General features: G+C 36.9%; 1 protein-coding gene across 1 annotated transcript in view; it reads left to right on the top strand.

Annotated features, from left to right (window-relative positions):
* Nucleotides 1–2,117: 2,117 nt before the first annotated feature.
* The window catches only part of LOC117325885 (tetraspanin-18-like), a 56,572-nt gene continuing 32,755 nt past the window's right edge, over nt 2,118–25,934 (top strand). The window contains exons 1-3 of the mRNA XM_033882388.1: nt 2,118–2,681; nt 5,948–6,040; nt 23,520–23,660. Coding sequence (XP_033738279.1) covers nt 2,649–2,681; nt 5,948–6,040; nt 23,520–23,660 — 267 coding nt within the window. The 5' untranslated portion in view covers nt 2,118–2,648. The remainder of the gene's footprint in view (nt 2,682–5,947; nt 6,041–23,519; nt 23,661–25,934) is intronic.

The following is a 25,934-nucleotide window of genomic DNA, read 5'->3' on the forward strand; positions in this document are numbered from 1 at the left end:
TGCCCCCACCCCCCCCCCCCCCCCCCCCCCCCCCCCCCCCCCCCCCCCCCTATCCACTATTGCAGGATTTCTGATGTTAGTTTGCCCGGTGAACCGTTGCCTCAGATTGTTAAAAGACCGATAAGGTTTGATTGATGGTGGTGGTGTGATTTGGTGATGTTGGAAGTCTGTTTGGTTGTGTTAGTAAGTTAGGTTTGATTGGTGGTGATGGTGTTATTGGTAGTGCTGTAAGTCTGTTTGGTGGTTGTGAGGATGATTGTGCTGGCGGTCATGATGTTTTTGTTTGGGGGTGTTGGTTTTGTTTAACTGACAATAAACATCTGGATGTGATGCTGTCTACCAAGTTTCAACGGGAAACGATACAACCGTGGTTACTGCTTGATCGGTAACCATTGCAACGTAAAGGGCGGTAACTCTGGTAAATTGTATGTGCACGTACCCACTAGGAAAGGTAGCATTATAAAGTGCTTCTATTGGATGTACCCCATAATCTTCTTCAACACTCTATCATGATGTTAGTATGGAAAGCTATCGCAAAGCTGGAGTAAAGAAAAACTCCGAAACATATAATTTAACAGCATCGTAGAGTATATAGCGCTAGAATACACCGTACAATTTCAAAACAGTTAACACCAGCTTGTGAAAAGTTCAGTGAAGCTTCTAAATTGGTATTAAGATACCGAACATGTAAAGCAAAGGTAAAATGTATTTGCTATCAGTTTCAATGAAGTTGTTAAATTTTAGAAATTTTAGAAATCTGGACATAAAAAAGTGATATACCGCCATACCTGAAGACTACGTGTAATAACGTTTATGTAATCATTCGAGAAATATACGTTTTATTGTCGTCCGTGTGGCATGTACGTCAAGCCTCTCGTCTATTTCATATAAACTTCCATTTATTATTTTTGTTAAAAACAAAGTTTATAGCGGTATGTTGGAGCGTTATTAATGTAATAAGCTTCTTTACGTATATTTGATTTTAATATTACACTTAGCGTTCATTAAAACTTGTAAAAGATAATTATTACGACATAATTTTTCCACATATAGATGTCACCAGGTGGATCTCCGTGATTTCGCTCCAATTACACAGAACAATAAAAATCCACACGTCCCTCCGGTTATTATCCTCTTGTAAAACTATAATCTGAAAATTCTATAACGGATATTTCTTTACGAGATTTGCCAGCATTATAGCCAGTTGGGTTCCATTTTAATTCCAACTATATGGTATAACGTAGGTTTCCATGAATTTACACTTAAATGTCGCTGCATTTCAAGCGGAAGGTAATTTTCTCTTCAGACCCCTGTTTGTATAAAGCCTTTTCAGTTTTCTACCGTAGACAGAAAAACAAAGCCAATTCCCGTAATATTATTTTTATGTTCTATACTTTTCTTAATCTTCGGGTACATTTTCATTGGTATTAAACTGTTAAATATTATAAATGTAGTTTGTTTTATGAGATATTTTTGGTAGCATACATCTGTATTTAAAAGCTATCAAAGCTAACCATGCTTTTACGATTCTGTTACTGGTCGTAAAAGCTGGCGGTAGTCTCAGCCTTTCTGTAATTTACGCATAATATGAGGCAATTTTGATGACGCTTGGTACAATAATGACTTTATCGAATTATATTTCAGCAGCTGAACGGTGGTGATTTTCTACATTGAAACACTTTAACAGTATACTATATATAAACGACAGGAGTACCGGAAGTGCGAACTTTTCTCCGTTTAAAATTGTTTTATGATTATATTTAGGAAAAATATTTGACAATACAGCGGATGTAAAGAAGTAACATCGCTGACATTGAACAAACAACTAGTTGTGTTATCGAATAGGGCGCTGTGAATAGAGGCGTATCGTACCCAAACAAAGAGCACCCGGGATACGCGCCGAGTCACCGGCCAATGATACGGGAGCACTCCCCCAAACTAACGGAATATTCGATTTCTTTGTTGTGGGGATTTAAAAATCGTTACTCAGGAGACTTTAACCTTGTGTGACATTATACTACAAAAGATTTTTATGCATTTCAAGGATTTGTGATGTCTTGTGAAATAACACTTTAAATTTAGGTCTTCAAATCCGCGGGAACACGTGTAGAGTTTTTACACACGTGTGCACATAATATTTTTCGTCATTTGTTGTGAATGGAAGTCTACAAGTGCCGGAGTACCATCTAGCACATGTCCACATGTAGTCGACATCTGATATGTCAGCTCCCAGGGTTTCAGCTCCACAGGCAGACTGCTCGACGAAGGCAAGAGATTAAAAATAAGAAGGTCACGTCCTACGTTGGCTGCAGTGGTTGGATATCCTTATGATAAAGCAGTGAAAGTGAGCTTATCCCCACTTTACGTAGGCCGGCCGTGAGTGGTCAGAAGTTTCTTCCGGAGATAAATATATGTTACTCAGTGGTTGGGATTTATTTGTGGCGATTCAAGTGGTAAAGGAATACAACACGTGAATTGTGTGATCATCTCTTGTGAAATTTCTGTATGGTGTGACGACACCCCTGTGTTGTAATAGTTAACGCGAATTTAGCCGGATTTTATAGGTGTCCCATATTGGATTATTAGTAATGTATCCGAGGACTCTACTGTAACGTCACCATCTGTTCATATTGAACAGGCAAACAACTATGGAACCGTCAAAGATGCCGGAACTAATTGAAGTGAGTACACATATTAATAATATTTCGTCAACAGTATGCGAGATAGTATTTTTCACTCCCGTCTCACGATATGGGACGTTTAGAATTTCACATATGTTTCCAATAACTTGTTAATTTGGACTTTTTATGAACGCAGTTAGAAGTCAGACGTGTTTATGTTTTTCTCGTCTTTTCTCGTCCTATATTTCTGGTTATAAAGCTATACGTAATAATACAGCGCATGTATCAGAAAGTATATATATATATATATAAGATATAAGGAAATTTCATAACATTTCTATATTATGTAAATGCGAAACTGTTAATTATGTCACTGTGAAAACTGTTTCTAGTCTGTCACTTTGAAAATTGTCTAATCTGTCATTGTGAAAACTGTTTAACCTAATACCGAAAACTGTCTAATCTGACAATGTGAAAACTATCTAATATATTTCTATGACAACTGTCTAATCTGTCACTGTGAAAACTGTCTAATCTGTCACTGTGAAAACTGTCTAATCAGACACTGTGAAAACTGTCTAAATTGTCACTGAAAACTGTCGAATCTGTCAATGTGAAAATTGTCTAATCAGACACTGTGAAAACTGTCTAAAAACTAAACTGTCACCGTGAACCTGTCTAATATGACACTATGAAAACTGTCTAATTTGTCACTGTGAAAAATGTTTAATCTGACACTGTGAAAACAGTGTAAACTGACATTGTAAAAACTTTCTAAATTGACACAGTGGAACTGTCTAATCTGACACTGAAAACTGTCACAATGAACACTTTCTAAACTGACACTGTGAAAACTGTCTAATCTGACACTGTGAAACTGTCTAATCTGACACTGTGAAACTGTCTAATCTGACACTGTGAAACTGTCTAATCTGACACTGAAAACTGTCACAATGAAAACTGTCTAATCTGACACTGTGAAACTGTCTAATCTGACACTGTGAAACCTCTAAACTGATATTGTAAAAACTGTCTAAATTGTCACTGAAAACTGTCGAATCTGTGGCTGTGAAAACTAACTAATCTGACACCTAAGTTGGTATAGCAGACAGGGAGGTGATTTGTAAGGATAGGCTAGTGACGTAAGATAGATAATGTGTAAAATCTCTATATTATTTAAAAATCGTTGCGTGGAAACTGTATAATCTGATACTTTCTTTAGGTAGAGTTAGAAAGTTTACTTTTTTATCATACTTGACGGACTTTACAAGTTGTTTTGTAAATATGATCCGCTAGATTACAACGAAACGCTTTGACTTTGGAAAAGGATTCGTTTTATAATCGAGAAAATCATTTCTGTGAGAAATGTGTGTATAGTGTAAGTTTGGGTTCGTTCACAATATGTGAAAACGTTTGTATATGCTATTATTAATAGATTCTCTGTTAATGCGGGGGAAATACAAAAAATGTACATGCATTGCTCGTGTGTTAGTGTAAGTAAACAGGCTATCCTTTTTTAAGTAATATGTAAACATTTATATATATATGAGAAAAACACCGTATTCGAAGTTTGTTTTATTCCATGGAACGTAATCGTAAAAGCGAAACTTTTGTAAACAAAAACATGTCGGCCATGTTTATAGGGGGAGCGGTGAACATTGTACCGTTATCACAAGCACAAGGGCTATAGTGCAGCGCCCTTACACACACCAGACTCACGTGATCAAATTACGGTTTAATGGGGCGTTGACACCGAAATTAAAAGCTGTACAAGTATGGCAATTGGACATGTGCGTGTGTGACTACATGCGTGGTGATTTAAATGTTCGCATGGTGTAGCAGCTAATAATAATAAAAATAATAAGAATAATGAAAACGCAAACATAAAAAAGGCTTAAATTAAATCAGTGTACTTTTGACGTACATGGATTTCAAATTTGAAACTTATTTCAGGATAAATACGAATTCATTAATGGCGATACGTAGTCTGAGTATTACTATTAATAGTAACAGCCGGGGATGTTGTCAGTCGGGTTTTATCGCGTACATTCAACAGCTACTTTACTTTTCGTCCTTGTTTTGATTAATGTCAATTATGTGGCCTTCTTAACATCACCAACTACCTTTTATACTACCAAAATGGCACTGTCCAGAAGGTGTCGATAAAATAATGGTTTAAATACAATACATGGATGTCCTTTATCGAGCTAGAAAGGTCGGAAAAACGATGGATTTTGCAGCAGGAATGCATTTTTTAATTCAATTTTTTTTTTTGCGAAGGAAAGTGAGTTTACACGTTAAGTTATGAATTTAAGCTGATATTACGCAATGGACGGAAACGACGATTTGTCCTAAAACTGCTGTCATATCACCAGGTATGACAACGGGAGTGGTTTGATCCCTGAAATCTTTTATCGATTACGGTCTTAAGGAAGGTATTTATTTCCCACTCCTACAGTAATAGAGTTATTTGAAATTATACATAAAGGGAAGAAATCTTTGAGATACTAAGTTTGAAATAATTTAATGACACTTGTGAAATAGAAGAGGAGACAGATTTGACTGGTGTGAGGGGAATATTTATTTATAAGAAAATTATCATAAAACGACGGTAGCACTTTCTAGATAATAGGAGGGGTACATTAGTAAAATACAAGAGGCGAGTCACAGAACCTCGAGATAACTGGAATATTTGAGTGTAAAAAGGTGGGCGTTATTTTTAGAATATTAGTGAAATAACTAACTTGTATGTTGTGGTTTATGGTGTCCGTGTCCCCGCCTAGGTGCCATATGGCGCACTTGGCTTTAGCTTTAACAACTATAAAATAATGTCATTTAGAATTAGCATGACGTCACAGTCGACTAGATATCACCTGGGCCAGCTGGACTAAGGCTATATATAGCTTTCTTACCTTTACCGGGATAGGGAAAAAATCGATATCAGCATTCAGGACATGATCATTTCCGATTAGTGTTGCAGTATTTTCTTTCAAAACGAGAAAATCATTGGACCGTGAGAATAAATTACACTATCTTATTCCACACCTTGAGAACAGCGTAGCTACATGTAGCAATGATTAACACAAAATGACGATGATATTTAAAGTTAGTTGCTTAATAAGAAATGTCATTGATTAAAACGAAAAGGGACAGGACCTTAAACACTTAGCCTGGTATAAAGAAAATATATGTTAGATTTGGATATTGTATAGAGCTGTGATATATAGACGTAACACAATATCCCTAATTACATGCTTTCCTGACGTAAATCTTTGACATGGCGATTTGATAAATGATAATTCAATGTAATCTTATTCTGTTGTCAGGCTGATTCAAGTTCTAGTACTCACAGACCGATGGCAAACTGTAATAATTTCGAAGAAAGCAACTCCTTACCTAGGAAACCAGACGCCCAGTGGGTAAGTTGTCTTTATTTTGTAATTTGATCTATTCAACTTTAACCCCCATCCCCTTGTTCGCTCCCCGTAATCAACCACCAGCACACTTGTCTACGACAGGAAAGCTAGCCCCTTCTACACACTGGGGCCTCCCTATCTGATCGACCCCTTCAACCTCCCGCGTGTTTACTTCCACAAATCCCTACCGCCCCTCCCACTTTTACCGCGGGAGATTTAGCGCCACTCGGTGAATTTATTTGCCCACTAGACTGACCTTGTCTGTAATGTTTTTGTACGGCAGCTGACACTCAACAGTTGTTGTTGTACAAGATAAATGAGGTAAAGATTACCACTGTGACAGGTTAGCATTGTTATGTAACATAGTTATTGAAGTCGAGCAAGTTTCATTCAAAATGTCCAGCTGGAATGTTGGGACATACCTGCACATTCCTGAATCTATTTAATGATACCGGTGAAAGAGACATAGACGTTGAAATTCTGTCACCAAATAGAAACGTGTGCTAATGTGATTAAGTTGGGTCTTTTTACACAGGGACCTGAGGATCGGATTAAATATGAAAAATGTGTACTGTCATTTGGAAGGACATTTTTACGAAGTGTTGAACACATATTTAAACCCATAAACTTACATAATTACAATGCTAGCTATACTCTGTACACGAACCAGTATTGTCCACACACGACGCGATTGTTTATGATGCCCCTGTGACCAGGATATTAAAGGGTTGTGCAATATATAAACTATGCAGTTGATTATCGTGTCCTTGTGACCAGGATATGACACAATTTGCAAGTCCTACGTTGAATGTAATGTAGATAAATAATATACTATGTATGTAGAACTTCATGTACTACTTATCCCCAAAGTATATAGAAGATGTACACTTAGGGTTGGGGTCAACTCCGCTGACAATAATGCAAGTCTTATCCAAAGTTATGGAAATGATGATACAGAGAACTCAGTGACTTCCGGTTGTGACTTTTGAGAACGGGATATCCCACGGTTTGAGCGTCGAGTTCTACTGATCTGCTGTGTACATTGTGATATAAAGGACACGTTCAGGAAAACACTTTATGTCCTGCTGTGCACACGCATTTCATACATGTGTTGCATCAGAATCAATCGGAACACCTCGCCTCCGTCTGCGAACGTAGTTTCGAAGAACATGACGAGGAGTTCCGATTGGCATCAGAATGCAGATTGTTCCTACATCGCACCGAATGTACAATGCCAGCTGGTTTGCTACTGTATTCTTATCTAAAAGGCGACAATGCGGAACAATGGAGATGGGGCGTAGCGTGTGTCTTCTTTTTCTTCTGTGTAAGACAATATTGAAGACACCAGATTTGATTTACTATCAAAAGTAATTAAAACTTGCGATGTACTGTCATTTTCTCCTACATGCTCCTTCTTTGCTACCGTGTCTTCATTTGACACAAGTTTTTTCCTATGACGTCATCCCCGAAATAAGTAAACCAAACACAGAACAAATCAAGTCTACTGTAGTGACCATACGTGTATGTTCTGATAGAACCTACTGCAGTGACCATACGTGTATGTTATGATAGAACCTACTCACGTGACCATACGTGTATGTTATGACACAACTTACTGTAGTGACCATACGTGTGTGTTATGATAGAACCTACTGTAGTGACCATACGTGTGTGTTATGACAGAACCTAATGTAGTGACCATACGTGAATGTTATGATGTAACTTACTGTAGTGACAATACGTGTGTGTTATGATAGAACCTACTGTAGTGACCATACGTGTATGTTATGATAAAACATACTGTAGTAATCATACGTGTTTGTTATGATAGAACCTACTGTAGTGACCATACGTGTATGTTATGATAGAACCTACTGTAGTGACCATACGTGTATGTTATGATAGAACCTACTGTAGTGACCATACGTGTATGTTATGATGGAATTTACTGTAGTGACTAGTGACCATACGTGTATGTTATGATGTAACTTACTGTAGTGACCATACGTGTATGATATGATAGAACCTACTGTAGTGACCATACGTTTATGTTATGATAGAACCTACTGTAGTGACCATACGTGTATGTTATGATGACCATACGTGTATGTTATGATAAAACATACTGTAGTAATCATACGTGTTTGTTATGATAGAACCTACTGTAGTGACCATACGTGTATGTTGTGATGGAATTTACTGTAGTGACCATACGTGTATGTTATGATAGAACCTACTGTAGTGACCATACGTGTATGTTATGATAGAACCTACTGTAGTGACCATACGTGTATGTTATGATAGAACCTACTGTAGTGACCATACGTGTATGTTATGATGGAATTTACTGTAGTGACTAGTGACCATACGTGTATATTATGATAGAACCTACTGTAGTAACCATACGTGTATGTTATGGTGGAATTTACTGTAGGGTAGCGCAGTGCAACAACCATCGGTATCCGATGATTTAAGTTTTCCATTTTGGCTCTACCTGTCTGAGAGGAACTATCAGAAGACAGCAAAAATCAGTCATATTGGGAAGTTTAATTTTGCTGGAGGAGTACTGTAAGTGTAGTCACGAATACATATGCTATATATATGTTGGTCCTGGTGGAAACGGGAAAGGACTTAGGTGTCTGGAAAAAGTGACGCGGTCGGATACGTGACCCAAGCTTTCAGGTGCGATACGGAAATGGAACCGCTGTCGTCATGATGGAATACGTATGCGTTTTCTACTACGCTACCCGCCAAATCCATACAGTGCATACTAATTCCTTTGATCAGCTGAATCTGACGTACAAGTACCGGAAGTAGAATGTAGTATTCTATTTTAAGAAGTACCGGAAGAGGTGTATTTTTGATCCGTACATTTATAATATTCTATAGTGGAGGCTTACCACATGAACCTTGACAATGAGTTTCTGAGACATACATCACAAGAATCACCCTGAAACCAACACAATCGGCCACAACAACGCCCGATTTCGTCCCGTGGGAGGTGTGATAGCGACGTTCTAATTCGTACGAGAGTGATATCGTATCCTCACGGGATTTTCAATTAAATTGTCTGCATGTCAAATTGTAGTATATTGTCAAATTAACTGTGATTAGATACATTCTAACAGCCGATATGCATGTTACCGGCGCACAGCTCCGATAGCTCCGGAGCAGAGATATAGTAATATACGTCAATGCTATATATCGCGTGGTCGGTTTTCATTGGCCGAGATTTAATTAAGGTGGATGAACTAAATTGGTTAAAATATATATACTGGCATTTTCTAGCAGTGGAGAAGGCAATAGAATTGGTACAATTCGATTTACTTACAATAAAAAGGCGAAGTGCTATCTGTATGACAGAAAACGGAATGTGATAAGAAATTGTATCAAAGCCATTGTTTGTACATTAATTTCTTTGTTAAATTAATGAAAATTCAATTTTTGAAAATAAATGTTTGGAAAAAATCTGATATAAAAACATAGAAGCTATATTTCATCGCGGCACATATCGAATGACCATACCAGGCACAACTAGTCGAGCAATGAGGAACCATATACAAATTGTACTATCTAATTATCGGCACATTGCTGCTGAAGTATGGCTTCTCGAAACGAAACGCGCCATAATTGGCAATTAATTTTTATTAAATGTGATTGAGATAAAACACTAGTAATTGCTCAAGAAGTGAACGTTCTCGCGAGGTCATGACGGATTGAGAGGCATCACGCTATCTTCTAGAAACACTTAAAACATGTCGCAATGATATTATAGCTTTTCGGTACAGCTGATCGACAGTTTGCATTCGCACGGAATGGAATTACGACAGAATTTTCTCAGAATTGACCCCTTGGGATTAAACAGATTTTTCAAATTGTCAGTTTACATTTCAAATTTAGGCGTTATTTGGAGTGTAGTTCGATTTCCTTGCGAGCTGCGACTACAGTGAGTAGTACTAGCGTATACGTAACTTTGTGTAAAAACTCATTTTCCATGTATGGCGGATGAATACACGACTAACCTGCTATTACGGGTTTGTTACAGATGTAGCTGTTTGACCTGACAACATATTTAAATCCTCGCGCTTCTACAGAAAGTGCAACCGGAAACGTCTTTCATATCATTTCGACGTTTTACACGAAATAAAGAAAATGTGACTTGAAAGCGTAACATCACAACGAAAGCGATTTCAATAGAACCGACAGTGTGTAATAAAAAATATATGGTAAAATATGATACCTTCGCGTACTTGTAGATGATTTAAGCCAGATTCTGACTTTCATATCATTTTTACAACTTATTACATTCAACGTAAATTGATGAATCATGACAGTACATTCAATTTATGTTAAATGGCGAGACTCGCTGTTTTCTCATTTACAAAAATGGACACGGTTATTTAGGAATAATCCGATATGTTGTTCAAGGTCACGGGTGCTAAATGTATTATAGTTATTACGTATGTATAACTTGGAATAAGAATGTGTATACATTAAGATATTGAACTTCAGTGACTTAAAAAAATCATTCTCATATTCCTTTTTTTCGTTCTTGCTTTTACTTTCTGTCGACTAATGATAGTATTATGTTTCAAAAATATTGTCCTATCACCAAACACAGTATTTTTTCTGTCGCTGCCGACCCATCACCCGGCAAAATGAAAGACTGTTACATCTCGGTACAAAAGGGGAGCTGGAACTAAAACACGCTACAATGGAGGATTGAGGTTTCCTAGATAACATCAACTGTTTCAGTTACAGCTTTCAATAAAGCCCTGCCTTGTTATCGATACAATTCAAAAGCCGGCCTATTGATGTTAAAATCCGGTTATGCCCGGAATTTGTATTTGCGAGAAAAATGCTAATTTGTTTTGATGTTTATCTATAAGAGCATTGTTTAGGGAAACACAACCAAGAGTTGACAAAGATATAATGATACAATATAAGCATAAGTCGATGGTTATTCAACCTGAAAAAAACACAAATGAATTGGCCTTTTTGCCAATAATACAAATGCCGAACAGTTAAGCGTCCGACATCAGTTATAGGAAGGGTAGTGTCTACAATGATACGGCTCTAATATGAACAATAGTGTCCACACACATGGCCCAGGAGCGAGAAAACCACACATAAAAGTCAATTTGGGTCAATTATCTCTTTACACGTGGGTCCCCTACGTACATGAATGTATCACTCTGGCCAAGTTCAGCTCCCAGTCGCGTTTTGAAGCTTAGGTTAGACCTATACTATCATAACGGAACTCCAAAGATATTAGGACACATGAATTTGGTACCCCATTTTAAAAAGAGTTCCGCTTGAGGGACGTTCATGAATGACAATAGACTAGTTTTGATTCGGTACAGTATATCATTCAGACACACTATTTCGGCAAGACATCAAAACTTAATTGATTATGAGCCTTGACGGAATTGGCCGATGTTTCGATTGAAGTTGTCACGTTGTCACGTTTTTAAACAAAATTATATTTCTGACTATTTATATAACCACCAGATGTCCCTGAGCAAAACATTTTTGTTTTGTTTTATTTTTAATCATTTTAACATGACAACAAATACAATATGACACAGAAACTGAGCACAAACATGATGGAGATGGGATCCTCTTCAGCCCAGGTTCTTTAGCTCCTAGGAAGCGTCATAATCTCCTACATTACTGTACATGTACATTGAAAAATACCCTGTGCGGCCGCGCTTGGACTCGAACTATTGACCTCTCAATTTTTAGGTATGCATTCTACTGGCTACTGTTATAGGCTAGAGGAAAATCCCCGCTTATATAGTAAGGTGACTTTCAGCTTTTACATAAGAATTGAGAATTATGTTTGTCATTTGTACACGGAACAGCTGATTGACAGTATTTAACCGGCCAATTAACAAACACTCGACTCGACACCACTTATTTATACCTTACTTGGTGTTTAGATATAGTAGGAAATTGCCTATCGCAGGTACATTTACGCTAAATGATATTCGATAACATTCAGTGTACCTCTATTGACATTGCTGATTAAATTGGTATTGATATAGAACCGGAAGTAGACTAATTTATTAACCGGAAGTAGAATTATTATATTCTTCGTCGGATAACTTTCGGTACACTAGTCTCTGATTCTTTCAATTTCTGGCTGCTTAACCGAAGTAAACTGGATCATCTGCCGTGTTTTCCCTCAGTTCTTTGAACCCTTCACAGTGTTTATGTTTATATCTACTACCATACATGGTACTTCTCATAATAGCGCTCAGCAAGTTTCTCGCCGTGTAAAATGTACATTCCACAAAATATTTTAAGTATGGATATTACGAGTTTGCTATGAGTTTTTCTGAAACGTATGCAAACATTGTCTTTCCACGCCACACTTGGCTTAAAAAACAGATAATGTCGTATACGTTTAGAAGCTGCAAATTTTGAAATACAATATTTCAAATATATTTCAATACGTTTATCATGATGAATGTTTCCAAAACAACTCCTGGGTTCGATCGTTCACTACACTTTATAAATAAATATTTAAGAGAGTTCCGAGCTCTAATTTCAGGAATCCTAGCGGACAAAACCGGTACTAAGGCAAGTAATAACACTCGACACTTCCTCTTATTCTGTTAAAGTCGCATAAAACAAACAAGAGTGTAAACAGCCCAAAACAAGACATTTGTAAGAACAGCATGTCATTCTGTAGAATTCAGCGAAAATTTAACTTTAAATAGCCGGAAGTAAACTGTTTGAAAATATTGAGCGCTGTTGAAAATATTTTCATTCGTGAATCTTTAATCAGAATCCAGTTAGAATCTCATATTTACAAAGTATTGACCCAAACCTTAAGGAGAGTCCGCATCACCAAAGTATTTTTCTGTAAAACTATTTCTTTTAACATGCGAAATGACGTACAGTATTCCAATTATTAGTTTTTCTATCAAATGGCTAGTGTCGGTATATGAACTTGTAATTGACACCCACTTAGTCAGATTTCATCTTGGTATGGCGATGTCTTCTATATATAACTTCAGTCATTAGTTAATATGGGCGTGGATGTCAGATTTTCTTTACACATGTGCCAGGGCAATCCTAGATAAGGATCAAATTAGTTGTAGGTGTTCTAGCGAATTTTGATCTTGTATTTAATTAATTTTCTTCAGATACTGTTGTGTAGAGACTGGCTGAATATAGCAATGTTTTGTGCTCCAATGTGAATAGAAAATATCCTCCCTGCGTTAGTTAGCAGTTGCTTATCTTCATTTATGTAGAATATTCAGTATTATTCATATCATATCATTCCTATTTGTGTTGAAATCTATAAATACAGATATATTATTATTGACACCATGTCCCTATCACAGACGCCATAGTGCTCGAAACTGTAGCTGTTATAAAAATGAGGTCTTGGTCATTGTGAAACTGATATTTTATATGATAAATATCAACATTAACGTTGAGATGATTATTAGAGCGATATTTTCTTTTTTAATTTTAGTGTCTGTACAATTGTATGTGCAGTTTGCAGTTAAGGTCCCATAAAACACATTATGGGTTATTGATTATTGTTATTTACTGCTTACAGCAATAAAAATAGCAACAAATACATCTCCCTAGTTAAACTGTGGCCACTACTGGAGTAGAGTAATGGATCTTTATATGTAGTGAAACTCCCATCCTTTTGTTGATGGTAGTTATTTGAATTAGTTTGTGTTAACCTGCAGTTCAGTGACGCTATCTTGACCAGAAATCGACCATGCAATGGCGAATCTAGGTTTTATTGTTTTCTCTCACGTGGATCATTGGTTTTCTAAGGAATGCTAATCTGCACGTGATTGTTGAATGATACATACTGAAAGATCACTTACAAAGTTTATTTTTCATCAGCGAGACAATAGTAAAAATAACCGGAAACGGTTGACTCCATCTCCCTCCCAGATACCTCCTCCCCGAACACATATCACAACTCTGCACTAGGCTGTCAGAGAAGCTATTAGCTACTTCCGGTTTGGTGTGAGATGCTTTGATTAAATTTGGAATACCTATATGAAAATAGTTCATCCTGGTGCTTATTCTGCCCAATAGAAATATTTATCAGACTATTATCAGACAAAATAACACTTTCGTTTTTAGCTCGCCTGGCCCTGACTCAGGGCAAAGGAGACCTGATGTTGCATAAATGGGGGGTATGGGTCCCTTTGGGACTGGAGAGAGGGGGCCTAATAGGGGAAATGACTTTAAACCATATTTTGAAGATGCAGCAAAAAAGGTAGAAAAATAACTGTAATGTAACTTAGAATATTTTTGCCATGATAACTTAAATATCCAGGTGAGCGATGCAGGCCTCCTCTGGACCTCTTGTTTACATAATGCATGTAGGTAAATTAGTTGAGTTGAGAAAAATGTTTTACTGAGAATGTTTAATGAAACCGAAACCCGAAAATCAGTAAGTCAGTATTTCAATGATGCAAATCGGGAGCGAGAAAAGAATATTCAGCTCATTTCGTCATGTCCATAGAAGCGAGATATGAAGAGACCCATTGCAGAATTGGGAATTTCGTTTTGTTTTCTCTTCATAGAATAACACGGAAATGACAAAGATTAATCCGCGGCGTCCATTGTAACATATGGGATATTAATTACTCTCTATATCCCTTTGAAAATGTACGTCTACAATTTTGTTTCCTAATGTCTTATTTGGCAACACCTCGCTTTTAGACTTAGTATTAAGCATCTGTCAAAACGAAAACGGTTATGTCCTTTGACCTGCATAGAGATGGGCAAGTTCCTTGTCAGTACGCCCATGTGACCAGTATCGTGTTTTTCGATTGGTTACACTATAGCTACTCCATCATCCATGGACATCGTTATTATAGGAATTAGTGATTTGGCAATATGTCCGTAATTGGAATAAAAATATGTACTTATATGATTAACACGATACCCCCTCTCCTCCGACTTCACATGTTTCCGTGTTTATAAACAGTGGCAGGAGATATTAATCGAGAAGAAAATGATTAAATGAAAATATTCAGCAGTTCAACAGGAATAGAATCCCGTACATGATGATCTTTGTTTGATGAACCTTATCACCTTCCCCCAAACTCGCTGCCTATACCTCACCACATTCTTTCTGGCGAATATCCAAAATGCCTGCGTGCGTTAAAGTTCTGCGTATGCAAAAAATGGTACAAATTTTATTGAATCTTGTAAAAACGTCAATAAAATATATGTAAATTTGTTACATTTTATTCTATGAAAGTTTTGGAAAAGTTGGTCTCTGATATTATCAAGGAGTCTATGAAAATGGCAATAAATCTTCATTTGTTGGCAGTTTGTTCCGACATTGAACGCTGTCCGATTGTAGCATTGCCGATCCATCTATTGCGCCGTCTCACTCAGTTATTTACAGAAGTAATAAGTACTCCAGCGCTAGTTTAACCTTCGGTGACATTTGTAAATGGATCTTGGCCAGGCAATCAATCGTGGCTTGGCGGAGTGGTGCTGCCGAAGCGCTTCTTCAATCACGACAATACAATTACACACGTCCAAGGGTCCACTCTCCGGACACTTTGGCCACCGTGTGGACACCCACCCCCTCCCTACCTCTCCCCATATACACACGACGTCCAATATTCGTTGACACGGTAGCAACATGTTCAAATGTTTCATTTCCATTACTTGATTTTTGTTCGTTAATCTTTATTAATTTGCAACAACAGAACGATTTTTTGTGTGGCACTACGTGCCGTCGCGGAATGACAGCGAACGGCTGTCGTAATGGGTGAAAAGGCCAGTCCATTACCGTTATTAGGAGCCGTCCTGAATTCTATCACCAGAAGTTACCGAATTTGTCCAATCAAGAATTTCTTTTAATCTAAGTATTTGTAGACATGCATTACTCTGATTAAGGTCGAAATGTTTAAATTGTATGAACATGTATGAAATAGGACAATGTCAGTTGACCTTAACTTAACGGGCGCAAGGTCATCTGACACGTATTGACCGAAGACGAGATTAATTGACGCCTTGCAAAAACTGTTAACCAAATTGGTAACCTTGACTTTTAAGCTGGGTTATCTGGCATTCAGTAAATAAGGACGAGTTTGTCTGACATTAAGTAACTAAGGACGCGTGATTGGCTGACGTTCAGTAACTAAGGTCGGTGTTAGCTGACATTCAGTATCGAAGGAGGAAGTTGACTCATGCTCACTGTAACTAAGGACGAGGAAGGCCGACATACAGTAACTATTGACGAGGTTGACTGACACTCAATAAATATGGACGACGTTGATTGAAAACCAGTAAGTAACTAGGGATGAGGTCGAGTGATTTCCGTTAACTGTGGAAGAGGTTGAACGACATTCAGTAACTATGGACAAGGTTGACTGGCATTCAGTAACTATCAACGAGGTTGACTGACATGAAGAACATACACATGTAACTATTGATGACGTTGGCAGACTTTAAGTGACTATTGACGAGGTTGACCGACATTCAGTAACTCAGGACGCGAGGTTAGCTGACAATCAGTAACTAAGGACGAAATTAGCTGACATTCAATAACGAAGGAGGAGGTTTGCTGATACTCGTTGTAACTAAGGACGGGTAAGGCAGATATTCATTAACCAAGGACAAAGTTAAGAACGAAGTTGGCCGACATTCAGTAACTATGGACGAGGTTGACTGACATCGAGTAAGTAGCTATTGACGTTGTTGGCTGACATCCAGTAGGTAACTATTGAATAGGTTGTTACCTTGACTGACATCCAGTAAGTAACTATTGAATAGGTTGACTGACATCCAGTAGGTAACTATTGAATAGGTTGTTAACTTGACTGACATCCAGTAAGTAACTATTGAATAGGTTTACTAACATCCAGTAAGTAACTATTGAATAGGTTGACCGACATCCAGTAAATAACTATTGAATAGGTTGACTGACATCCAGTTATTAAGTAACTATTGACGTGGTTGACTGACATCCAGTAAGTAACTATTGAATAGGTTGACTGACATCCAGAAAGTAAATATTGAATAGGTTGACTGACATCCAGTAAGTAGCTGTTGAATAGGTTGACTGACATCCAGTAAGTAACTATTGAATATGTTGACTGACATTCAGTAAATAACTATTGACGTGGTTGACTGACATCCAGTTATTAAGTAACTATTGACGTGGTTGACTGACATCCAGTAAGTAACTATTGAATAGATTGACTGACATCCAGTAAGTAAATATTGACGTGGTTGACTGACATCCAGTAAGTAAATATTGAATAGGTTGACAGACATCCAGTAAGTAACTATTGAATAGGTTAACTGACTTCCAGAAAGTAACTATTGAATAGGTTAACTGACATCCAGTAAGTAACTATTGAATAGGTTTACTGACATCCAGTAAGTAACTATTGAATAGGTTTACTGACATCCAGTAAATAACTATTGAATAGGTTAACTGACATCCAGAAAGTAACTATTGAAAAGGTTGACTGACATCCAGTAAGGAACTATTGAATAGGTTAACTGACATCCATTAAGTAACTATTGAATAGGTTGACTGACATCCAGTAAGTAACTATTGAATAGATTGACTGACATCCAGTAAGTAACTATTGAATAGGTTGACTGACATCCAGTAGGTAACTATTGAATAGGTGGACTGACATCCAGTAAGTAACTATTGAATATGTTGACTGACATCCAGTAAGTAACTATTGAATAGGTTTACTGACATCCAGTAAATAACTATTGAATAGGTTAACTGACATCCAGAAAGTAACTATTGAAAAGGTTGACTGACATCCAGTAAGGAACTATTGAATAGGTTAACTGACATCCATTAAGTAACTATTGAATAGGTTGACTGACATCCAGTAAGTAACTATTGAATAGATTGACTGACATCCAGTAAGTAACTATTGAATAGGTTGACTGACATCCAGTAGGTAACTATTGAATAGGTTGACTGACATCCAGTAAGTAACTATTGAATATGTTGACTGACATACAGTTAGTAACTATTGAATAGGTTGACTGACATCCAGTAAGTAACTATTGAAAAGGTTAACTGACATCCAGAAAGTAACTATTGAATAGGTTGACAGACATCCAGTAAGTAACTATTGAATAGGTTGACTGACATCCAGTAAGTAACTATTGAATATGTTGACTGACATCCAGTAAGTAGCTATTGAATAGGTTAACTTGACTGACATCCAGTAACTATGGACGTGGTTGACTGATATGACCAAGAACGATGTCGGTTAACATTCACTAAATTCTACCAATCGGTTATCAATGAGATTTCCTTTATCTTTTCCCGTATATCACATGATCCTGTAAGGCTGTATTGATAATGAGGAATCAAACCATTTATCTGCACACGTATATTTCGATTTGATGAATATATATATACAGCGTTAGGGTTATACCCTAAACTACGTTTTCCGCCTCACTAATTGAAGATTTCACATTTACCATGATATATAATTTAATGAAGAGTGATGTCTATATTTTCCTGACCAAGAGTTCAAATACGGCCTAAACGACTGCAACAAATCAAAAGAGGTTCACTCGTTTGATTAACATTTCTTCTTATTCAATTAAACGCTTGAACGATTCGGAATCATTGAAGCCTACAGAATGCGCTAATATCCTGTATAAAACCGGCCTAATTATAGCCACATAAAGTAATGGTTAGGCAAATCTCTGTCCAATTAATCGTTATTACTCCGTGATGGATAGGGGGTTTGGAGCTCTGAGGATATTTCAACGGTCGCCGTTCATACTCTATTGGATATTGTTACTGTGTGACGTCATCAAACAAGCGTTGAATTGAATGACATCACAGACCGGTCAACGACAATTTGACAGTACTGATATCAATAGAGTGACGGCTAATAGGTATGAACACAATACTTTAGTTAGTGATGAACGTTTGTATTACTCAGCTATACCACGAACTTGCTTCAAATTCTCGGTAGTTTGTGATTGGATCTGATTAAAACTCTCGACCTATTTCCTGGCATAGTACCTACATGTAACTTAAACTTTTCGGCACGTGATCGACTTTATCAGTCCGACTGGGATGCAGTACGTTCAGACAAGTCACTTATGTGCAAGATAGATTACGAACGAAGCGTAAAATTGTACTGAAAGTCCTTTAGATTTCTGTATCATAAGATTGTGAAAGGAAACAGGACAAAGATCAAGTAGGTTCGGCCATTAAAATCTCCTCAAGTACATTTGTAGCTGGATTGAGGTGAAAGTGGCGGTAATGGCGGAGATGGCGGAGATGGCGAAGGGAAAGGGTCGTGTACAAATCATCTGTTTATAAAGAATGTAGTCGCAATGTAAGATAATTTGCATGTTGAGTAAATCTAAATTTCAGTAAAACTGTAAGACTGACTGAGACTCATAGTGACGGAGGAATACCATAAGGAAAGTAGGTCTGTGCTCGGAGAGAGACAATTGGAAGAGTTGTCATCGGGAAATGATACCACAAAACGAATTCCGTGTATGGTTTTAACATAAGTTGGCTTTTAAACCGTCTTCAAAGTATTTCAAAGGATGGATGAAAAGGACTTCGCTTTTTTCATATACAATATACATTGTATAATAATATGTAGTCCATTCAAATTATACAGAGGGACTCCATTGATCTAAAAGGGACCCATGTAATTGTAAATACCCAGCGCAAATACCGTCCCTTCATCTGTCCAAATGTCCATTCGTGTATCGTATGTATACCACTGTTATCGCCAGCATACAGAACTAGAAACAACCAGAATTGTAATTCAGAACAGTGGCAGCCTTCTTACAAAACTTCCCTTGGTCCTTTATGTTGTTAGAACTTAGAACACTTTACACAAGTATTAAACTATAAAGCCCTCGTTATTGACAATCTCACTTGTCCTGTTTTTTTAGTGAGAATAATTAAAGCTTGGCAATTGTGACTATAACGTCGCTCTATCGGAATCTGCCTGCCCTGGTCCTTCCATTAGCTCCAAACAACCTCAACGATAAACCGGCTAGCTAGTGATCAGGCCTTATTGACATTTTAAGGTTTTCTTCCACGAAACCAATTTGCTATTTCCAAATCAATGTTAACTTAAAAAGCTTCCATTAGCTGGTCAGGCAGCATTGTCATACTTGGAATAACCTTCCCAAAATGTTCCGGGCCATTTCCGGACTCCACATCCGGTTAACATATCCGGATTTTAGACTACTCCTTTAGCCTTCCCCATAAGGATTATGTATCGGTATTGGCTATCCCTTTCAATTGCTGCTCTCTCTGTCGTGTTTTCCTAGTATTTAAATTAACCTTTCATGGAAACGCCAGCAAATCGACTGGATGTTTTCTTTGATATAAAAGCATTACACCGACTGAAATTAGAAACTGTTTACCATACTTTTAGTGAGTGTGGCTGTTTTAAACAATATTTCATTGAATAGTCTAGCATAATTATTTGATAGGTACATGAACTTAAAATTTCTAACAGATAGGACAATATGAGAGTATATAAATATTCTCAATTAAACGATTAAGACAAACGTCCTAAGTGTAATAATGTTTTGTTAAAGAAAAATTACAACAATTTGGAAATGGAAACAATTGACAACCGGTTTTAACGGTGAAATATTTATTGATACACAAAACTACAGAATACTTACTGACATAATCTTTGTAAGATTACGCCAGACCTCAGCCGACCTTAGTACCCTTCAAAACGTTATTCCCTGGACACACAAGAACGGACTGCTATAAAAGGGAATATCGCCGATCGCATCCAATATTTATTTTAAGATCATACACATGCAATCATACTAGGTGATGTGTATTTATAGACACAAACCTTTCAGATGTATATGTGTGTATTGAAACAATGCCAAATCAAATGACATTGCTGGCTACTGTTTTCTTTCTTCTCTGGTCATATCAATTTAGTAAGCAAACTCGAGTTTCAATCTTCAAAGGAAGTTGCTTTTTGCAAAAAAGAATGAAAGTCACGCATTTGGATAAAAACACTCTGGAGAATATCACGACGCATGAAATAATTAGGGTACAATAGAGTCATCCTATGTTTTTTAATAGAGCAATACATGAAGATATACTAATCAATATATCATTCGAAATGGAGGCAGACGAAACAGGAAGAAGGCGGGAAAACTACTCACTGAAGAGTTCGAGAATGGTGTCTTGCCAACAATCTCTCCCAGGGTGCATTGCCGTTCCATAGCAGACTGTTCATAGCACCTGCTTATTCGTTTATGTGGAAACCGGTTCGTCATTTTTAATGTAACATATCAGGAGCATAAATCATGAAGGCCTTCAGATATCAATACATGGCCGTATAGTCGTGATCAAGGATTGGCAGAAAGTAAAATAATTCACCAGGTCCTTCCTTATTTCTAATGAACATATCAGATAAAACGGGGAAAATCGTTTGCATAGAAAAAAAATCTGGATGATCTTGCCAGCAACAGTAGAAGTAATACTTGTTAATTGTGTTACATCGACACTGGTCTTATTGAAGGGCAAACGTTGTGTGTTCGGCTGCCAATAGTTCTAGTGAACACCTCTCGACTCTCTTTGGCGTCTATATATGTCGTATTCCTTCCATATAGTTAATATTTTAAAAGTAAAATTTGCTCGAATTCTTGCTGCAGTGCGTTATGTGGATGCGCTGTTAGCGTTAGTATATTAATGACGTCACACATACTTTCCTAGAAGTGGGTACGAAGTAGGTGTACATTATATTCCTGTAGTGATGAGAGCATTCATAAATTCTAATATACATATTTCCATATCTTTTGTATTGATTTTTGGTCAATGATCAACAGAAAGCAGTATTAGGACAACTCTTACTCAGCCTACCAAACTACGTATTTGAGAAATGTAAAAATGGCGCTGATGAGTTCCATTTACAATGAAAGAAAGCAATCTTTTATCTTTCGTTTTATTTAATTTGCCCCTTCAAATATGCATTTCTTTAAATTTTACATTGTTGGCGTTCAAATCAATTAAACTCATCCATATGATTGCAAGTTTTATTGTTTAATTCATTAAATAACTTACAAACGTTTTATTTCTGAGTTCGGAGCATTGATTACTTCGTCCGATGCAGAGCTATCTGTAATTGTATGAATCCAACCCTCTCTCTAGAGCCGTCAGTCTGTAATAGTGAATTACAGCCACCGAGATTTTATAGAATACTTAATGGAATATAACCACGTAATTTTATCGAATTTACCTGCCATGTGAGATTATTAATTGGCTGAGATGGCCTGCAAACCACACTGATTGTTCTAACTGTTCGTAACGTCCGTACACATTTGAATGACGTGGTGTATTCCCCAAGGCTATCGCATAAAATGAACATATCACTTTGAAAATGTTGGAATGGAAAGCTTACGGGGTGTAATTCAATGGTTTTATCGCAACTGATTGTTTGTAAGATAATTGAAATATAGCACGTCTGTCAAAATAAGAAATCCTGATTTATATTTATCATATCATCTGGATGTAATTCATTGTAATGTAGTTGCACTCACTCTGCCAACATTACCAGAAGACTGATCGTTGCCTGTAAACACAAACGGTATCCGTGTCATTTTGACGCTTCTGTTTTCGCCTCGTGCAATATGAAATTCATTGTAAGAAGAAAACGTTTCATGACAACTCAAGTTAACATCTATTAAAAATGTCCATGACAAACTAGTTACCATTCATTTGTAATGTACGTGTAATAATTGAACGTAGGTCTCAATCGGTCAGATTTATCTTGTATGAAGCTTATGCCCGTTGAATATCTACATCATCTTCATATACATTATATTTTCAGATAGTTGATATGTAATAACATCCATTAAGACTTCCTAAATTAAAAATTAAATTATTGATATATTTTCGTGAGCAAACATACTCGTCATTTGCCTTGTTCTTCGATGTGTAATAGGCCCGAGAATGGCTATAAAAGATTATAGACCGTCACCAATAGCCTCCTAGTACTTTTACGTATAATATTCATATCAGTTCTCTTGAATATCATCTACTCTTTCAACGCAAATGTCATAAGACCCAGGCATTTAGGTGTCACGTGAGACACGTACTGCATCTTTGATTACTTTAATACGGGATATTTCGGGCAAGGTTTTTATCTACAATTTGATTTGATAAAGTATCAACGTAGTATTACACTAATTAATCCCTTATCGGAGTGTAGTTATTTCGTTACACCCATATCGCCATCTTTGGGAGTGTAACTATACCCATGAGTTAAAATGGCTTTTCTTTATCATGCATCTTGGTAGTCCTGATATCCGAGAGAGGCGAGTATCAGGAATCATGCTCAGAAATTGCATTCAACAATTGTGTGTTTTTCAACCAACAGAACATTTCATGAAGTACTTATAATTAGAAAGTATGACGTTAGGAGAGTCGGGTATTTTTTTTTCATTTCACGTAACGTTTTTTTTTATTTGACAGGGTGAAAGCACTGCCTCCAAACAACCAATGGATGAACCGCCTTATTACCGCGAACCACATCGAGGCCGTTACCAAGACACGTCACGGAACATTAGACATGCGCATCATTCAGAAATGGAAATCATGGGCAATGGCACACACGTAAGTCAATTTAAAGTTTATCAAGCCTTGGAAAATGTGTTAAGGGTACATGCTACCTTACCTATATAATTATCATCAAGACCATTTTTAGGGTTATTAGATTTACCTCCACTGGTGTTTTATGTGGTATTCTAGTAACTGTACAATAATTCATTTATTCTTAATATTGACTACTCTCGATAACCTATTAAGAAGTGAAACTTTTTCGAAAGGAAGAAAACTTCTTACATGTGAAAAGGTAGCATATGGCCTTAAATGATTTTTTTTAATTGCAGCCCATGCGTTATAAAATCTCATAGTATTTGATATATACGTGTATTTATCTGCTTTTTAAAATCCCGCCGTTTTCAATAAATATTTTCTGAGAATAATAACGGTACACAACACGAAGTTGGGATAAATGAAATTGTTATGCAGGACACAATCCAAAGTTATAATTTATCAAAATAAAATATTGTATTCGTTGAAGCTGCCAGACGGATTTTTCAGCTAATAATTTCAATTAAAACAAGAAAGAAATTATGACTCCCCGTTGAAAGCTATTAAGAGTAAAAACTTTTAGTCTGATACCATAATTTTTCTGTGTAACTTGTTTAAACCCGGTTACATTACTATTATAACACCATATACTCCACCGATACATTATAAAGCATGTTTTAAATATATTTTAAATGAGCTTGTAGAAAAGGCAGCGTTCCACTCAGCAGATTAAAGCCACACTCCATCTTAATTAAGACCCATTATTTTCTCTCTAACACAAGATTACCTCGAGCTACATACTGAAATATGACTCGATGTGTTGTACTAACGAGACGATAACATCCATTGTATATACAAACTGTGTTACACGGACTTATCAATACATCGACACTTGGTAAATGATGAGCATGTTTCTGATACAGAACAGCCCTTATATAAACAAAGCGATGTGGTATGTGATAGATACTCTGCATATCTCATCATTTTTAGCGGCCCAGCATTTTCGCGAAATGTGAGATTCGTGGTGGACATAATTACTCCTGTCGATTGGTATCTGCTTTATTTTTGCATAGACAAATATGAGTTCAGAATGATCAGAATGTATTAAACACCTTGATAACAGCGTGAACGAATCCTTTGTAAATCATATGTACAGGGTGGATTTTTACAAGAAATAAGAAATGCAGTACCATTCCTTATCACGAAGGTAACAAGAAAATAAGATTCTTCGGATTAATTAAATGAATATCACCACAACTAGTGCATTTACATGCACGTGTGTACCATGCAAGTGTAGAACAAGTATCAAAAGTGAAATATGGATGGCAGGTGGCTTATGTGAAAGGTTAAGGTCATAAGGTCACTTGATTAGTGCTAGATATGAAACACTCTCCTTACATACATGTATGTGGAAGACAATTCATTGAACCCGAAGATTTGTGTTTTGCTAAGACTTAGAGAACAGTGAAAGTTCGGGAAACATAGGTCAAATATTTCATATTATCAAAACACCATCATAACTGCTTTTGAAGTGAGAATTTTGAGGTCACGTGACTAACTTACTGCTGATTTATATGAAGGAGGGACGGGTTTACAGTACGTACATGTACCTGTACCAAACCTTTACATTTATCCACAGTACCAAGTTATGATAGATGGAGACTCTATTGTTATACATCATCCATATCACGGGGTTATGATAGGTGGAGACACTTTGTTAATACATCATCCATATTATGTTCCAACCATTTCTGGTTGTTCCTGCCAAATCAAGTACTCAGAATTGTCGTTTATTACACTCAAGTAACCAGTAGTAAGGAGCGGGAGATTAGCAGGAACGACAATTTGGACAGAGATTGGGAATGAACAACCAGAGTTGTCGTTCCTGCTACACCTCCCACTACCGTAAGTGAGCGCAAGGAGCGAAAACTGTGTAGATTGGCTCCCGTTTTCCTATATTACCCAGCAGACATCAGTAACATCTTCCGGTATGATGATTAACCGCGCGACACCTTGTCATTGCGGATATCATTTTTGTACCAATCCATTTATTCTAAGGTACTCGAACTTTCTTTCTTACTGCACACAATAACATTTCCGTCCGGCTTTGGTATGACATATCTTAATTTTAGCACATCTGGCTATACAGGATTCGTCGGCTTATGTCATTCTGAATATATGCACCATCTTGTCGTCTTTTAAAAAAAAAACCTTATCGGTGCTTGACCAAGGATGCAGAGCTTTAAGATACAATTTTCTCGTTCGTCATTTAGTTTATAGTACACGTGGTCTTTG

Source organism: Pecten maximus, chromosome 4 (genome assembly GCF_902652985.1).
Source record: "Pecten maximus chromosome 4, xPecMax1.1, whole genome shotgun sequence".
Taxonomy (NCBI): Eukaryota; Metazoa; Mollusca; class Bivalvia; order Pectinida; family Pectinidae; genus Pecten; species Pecten maximus.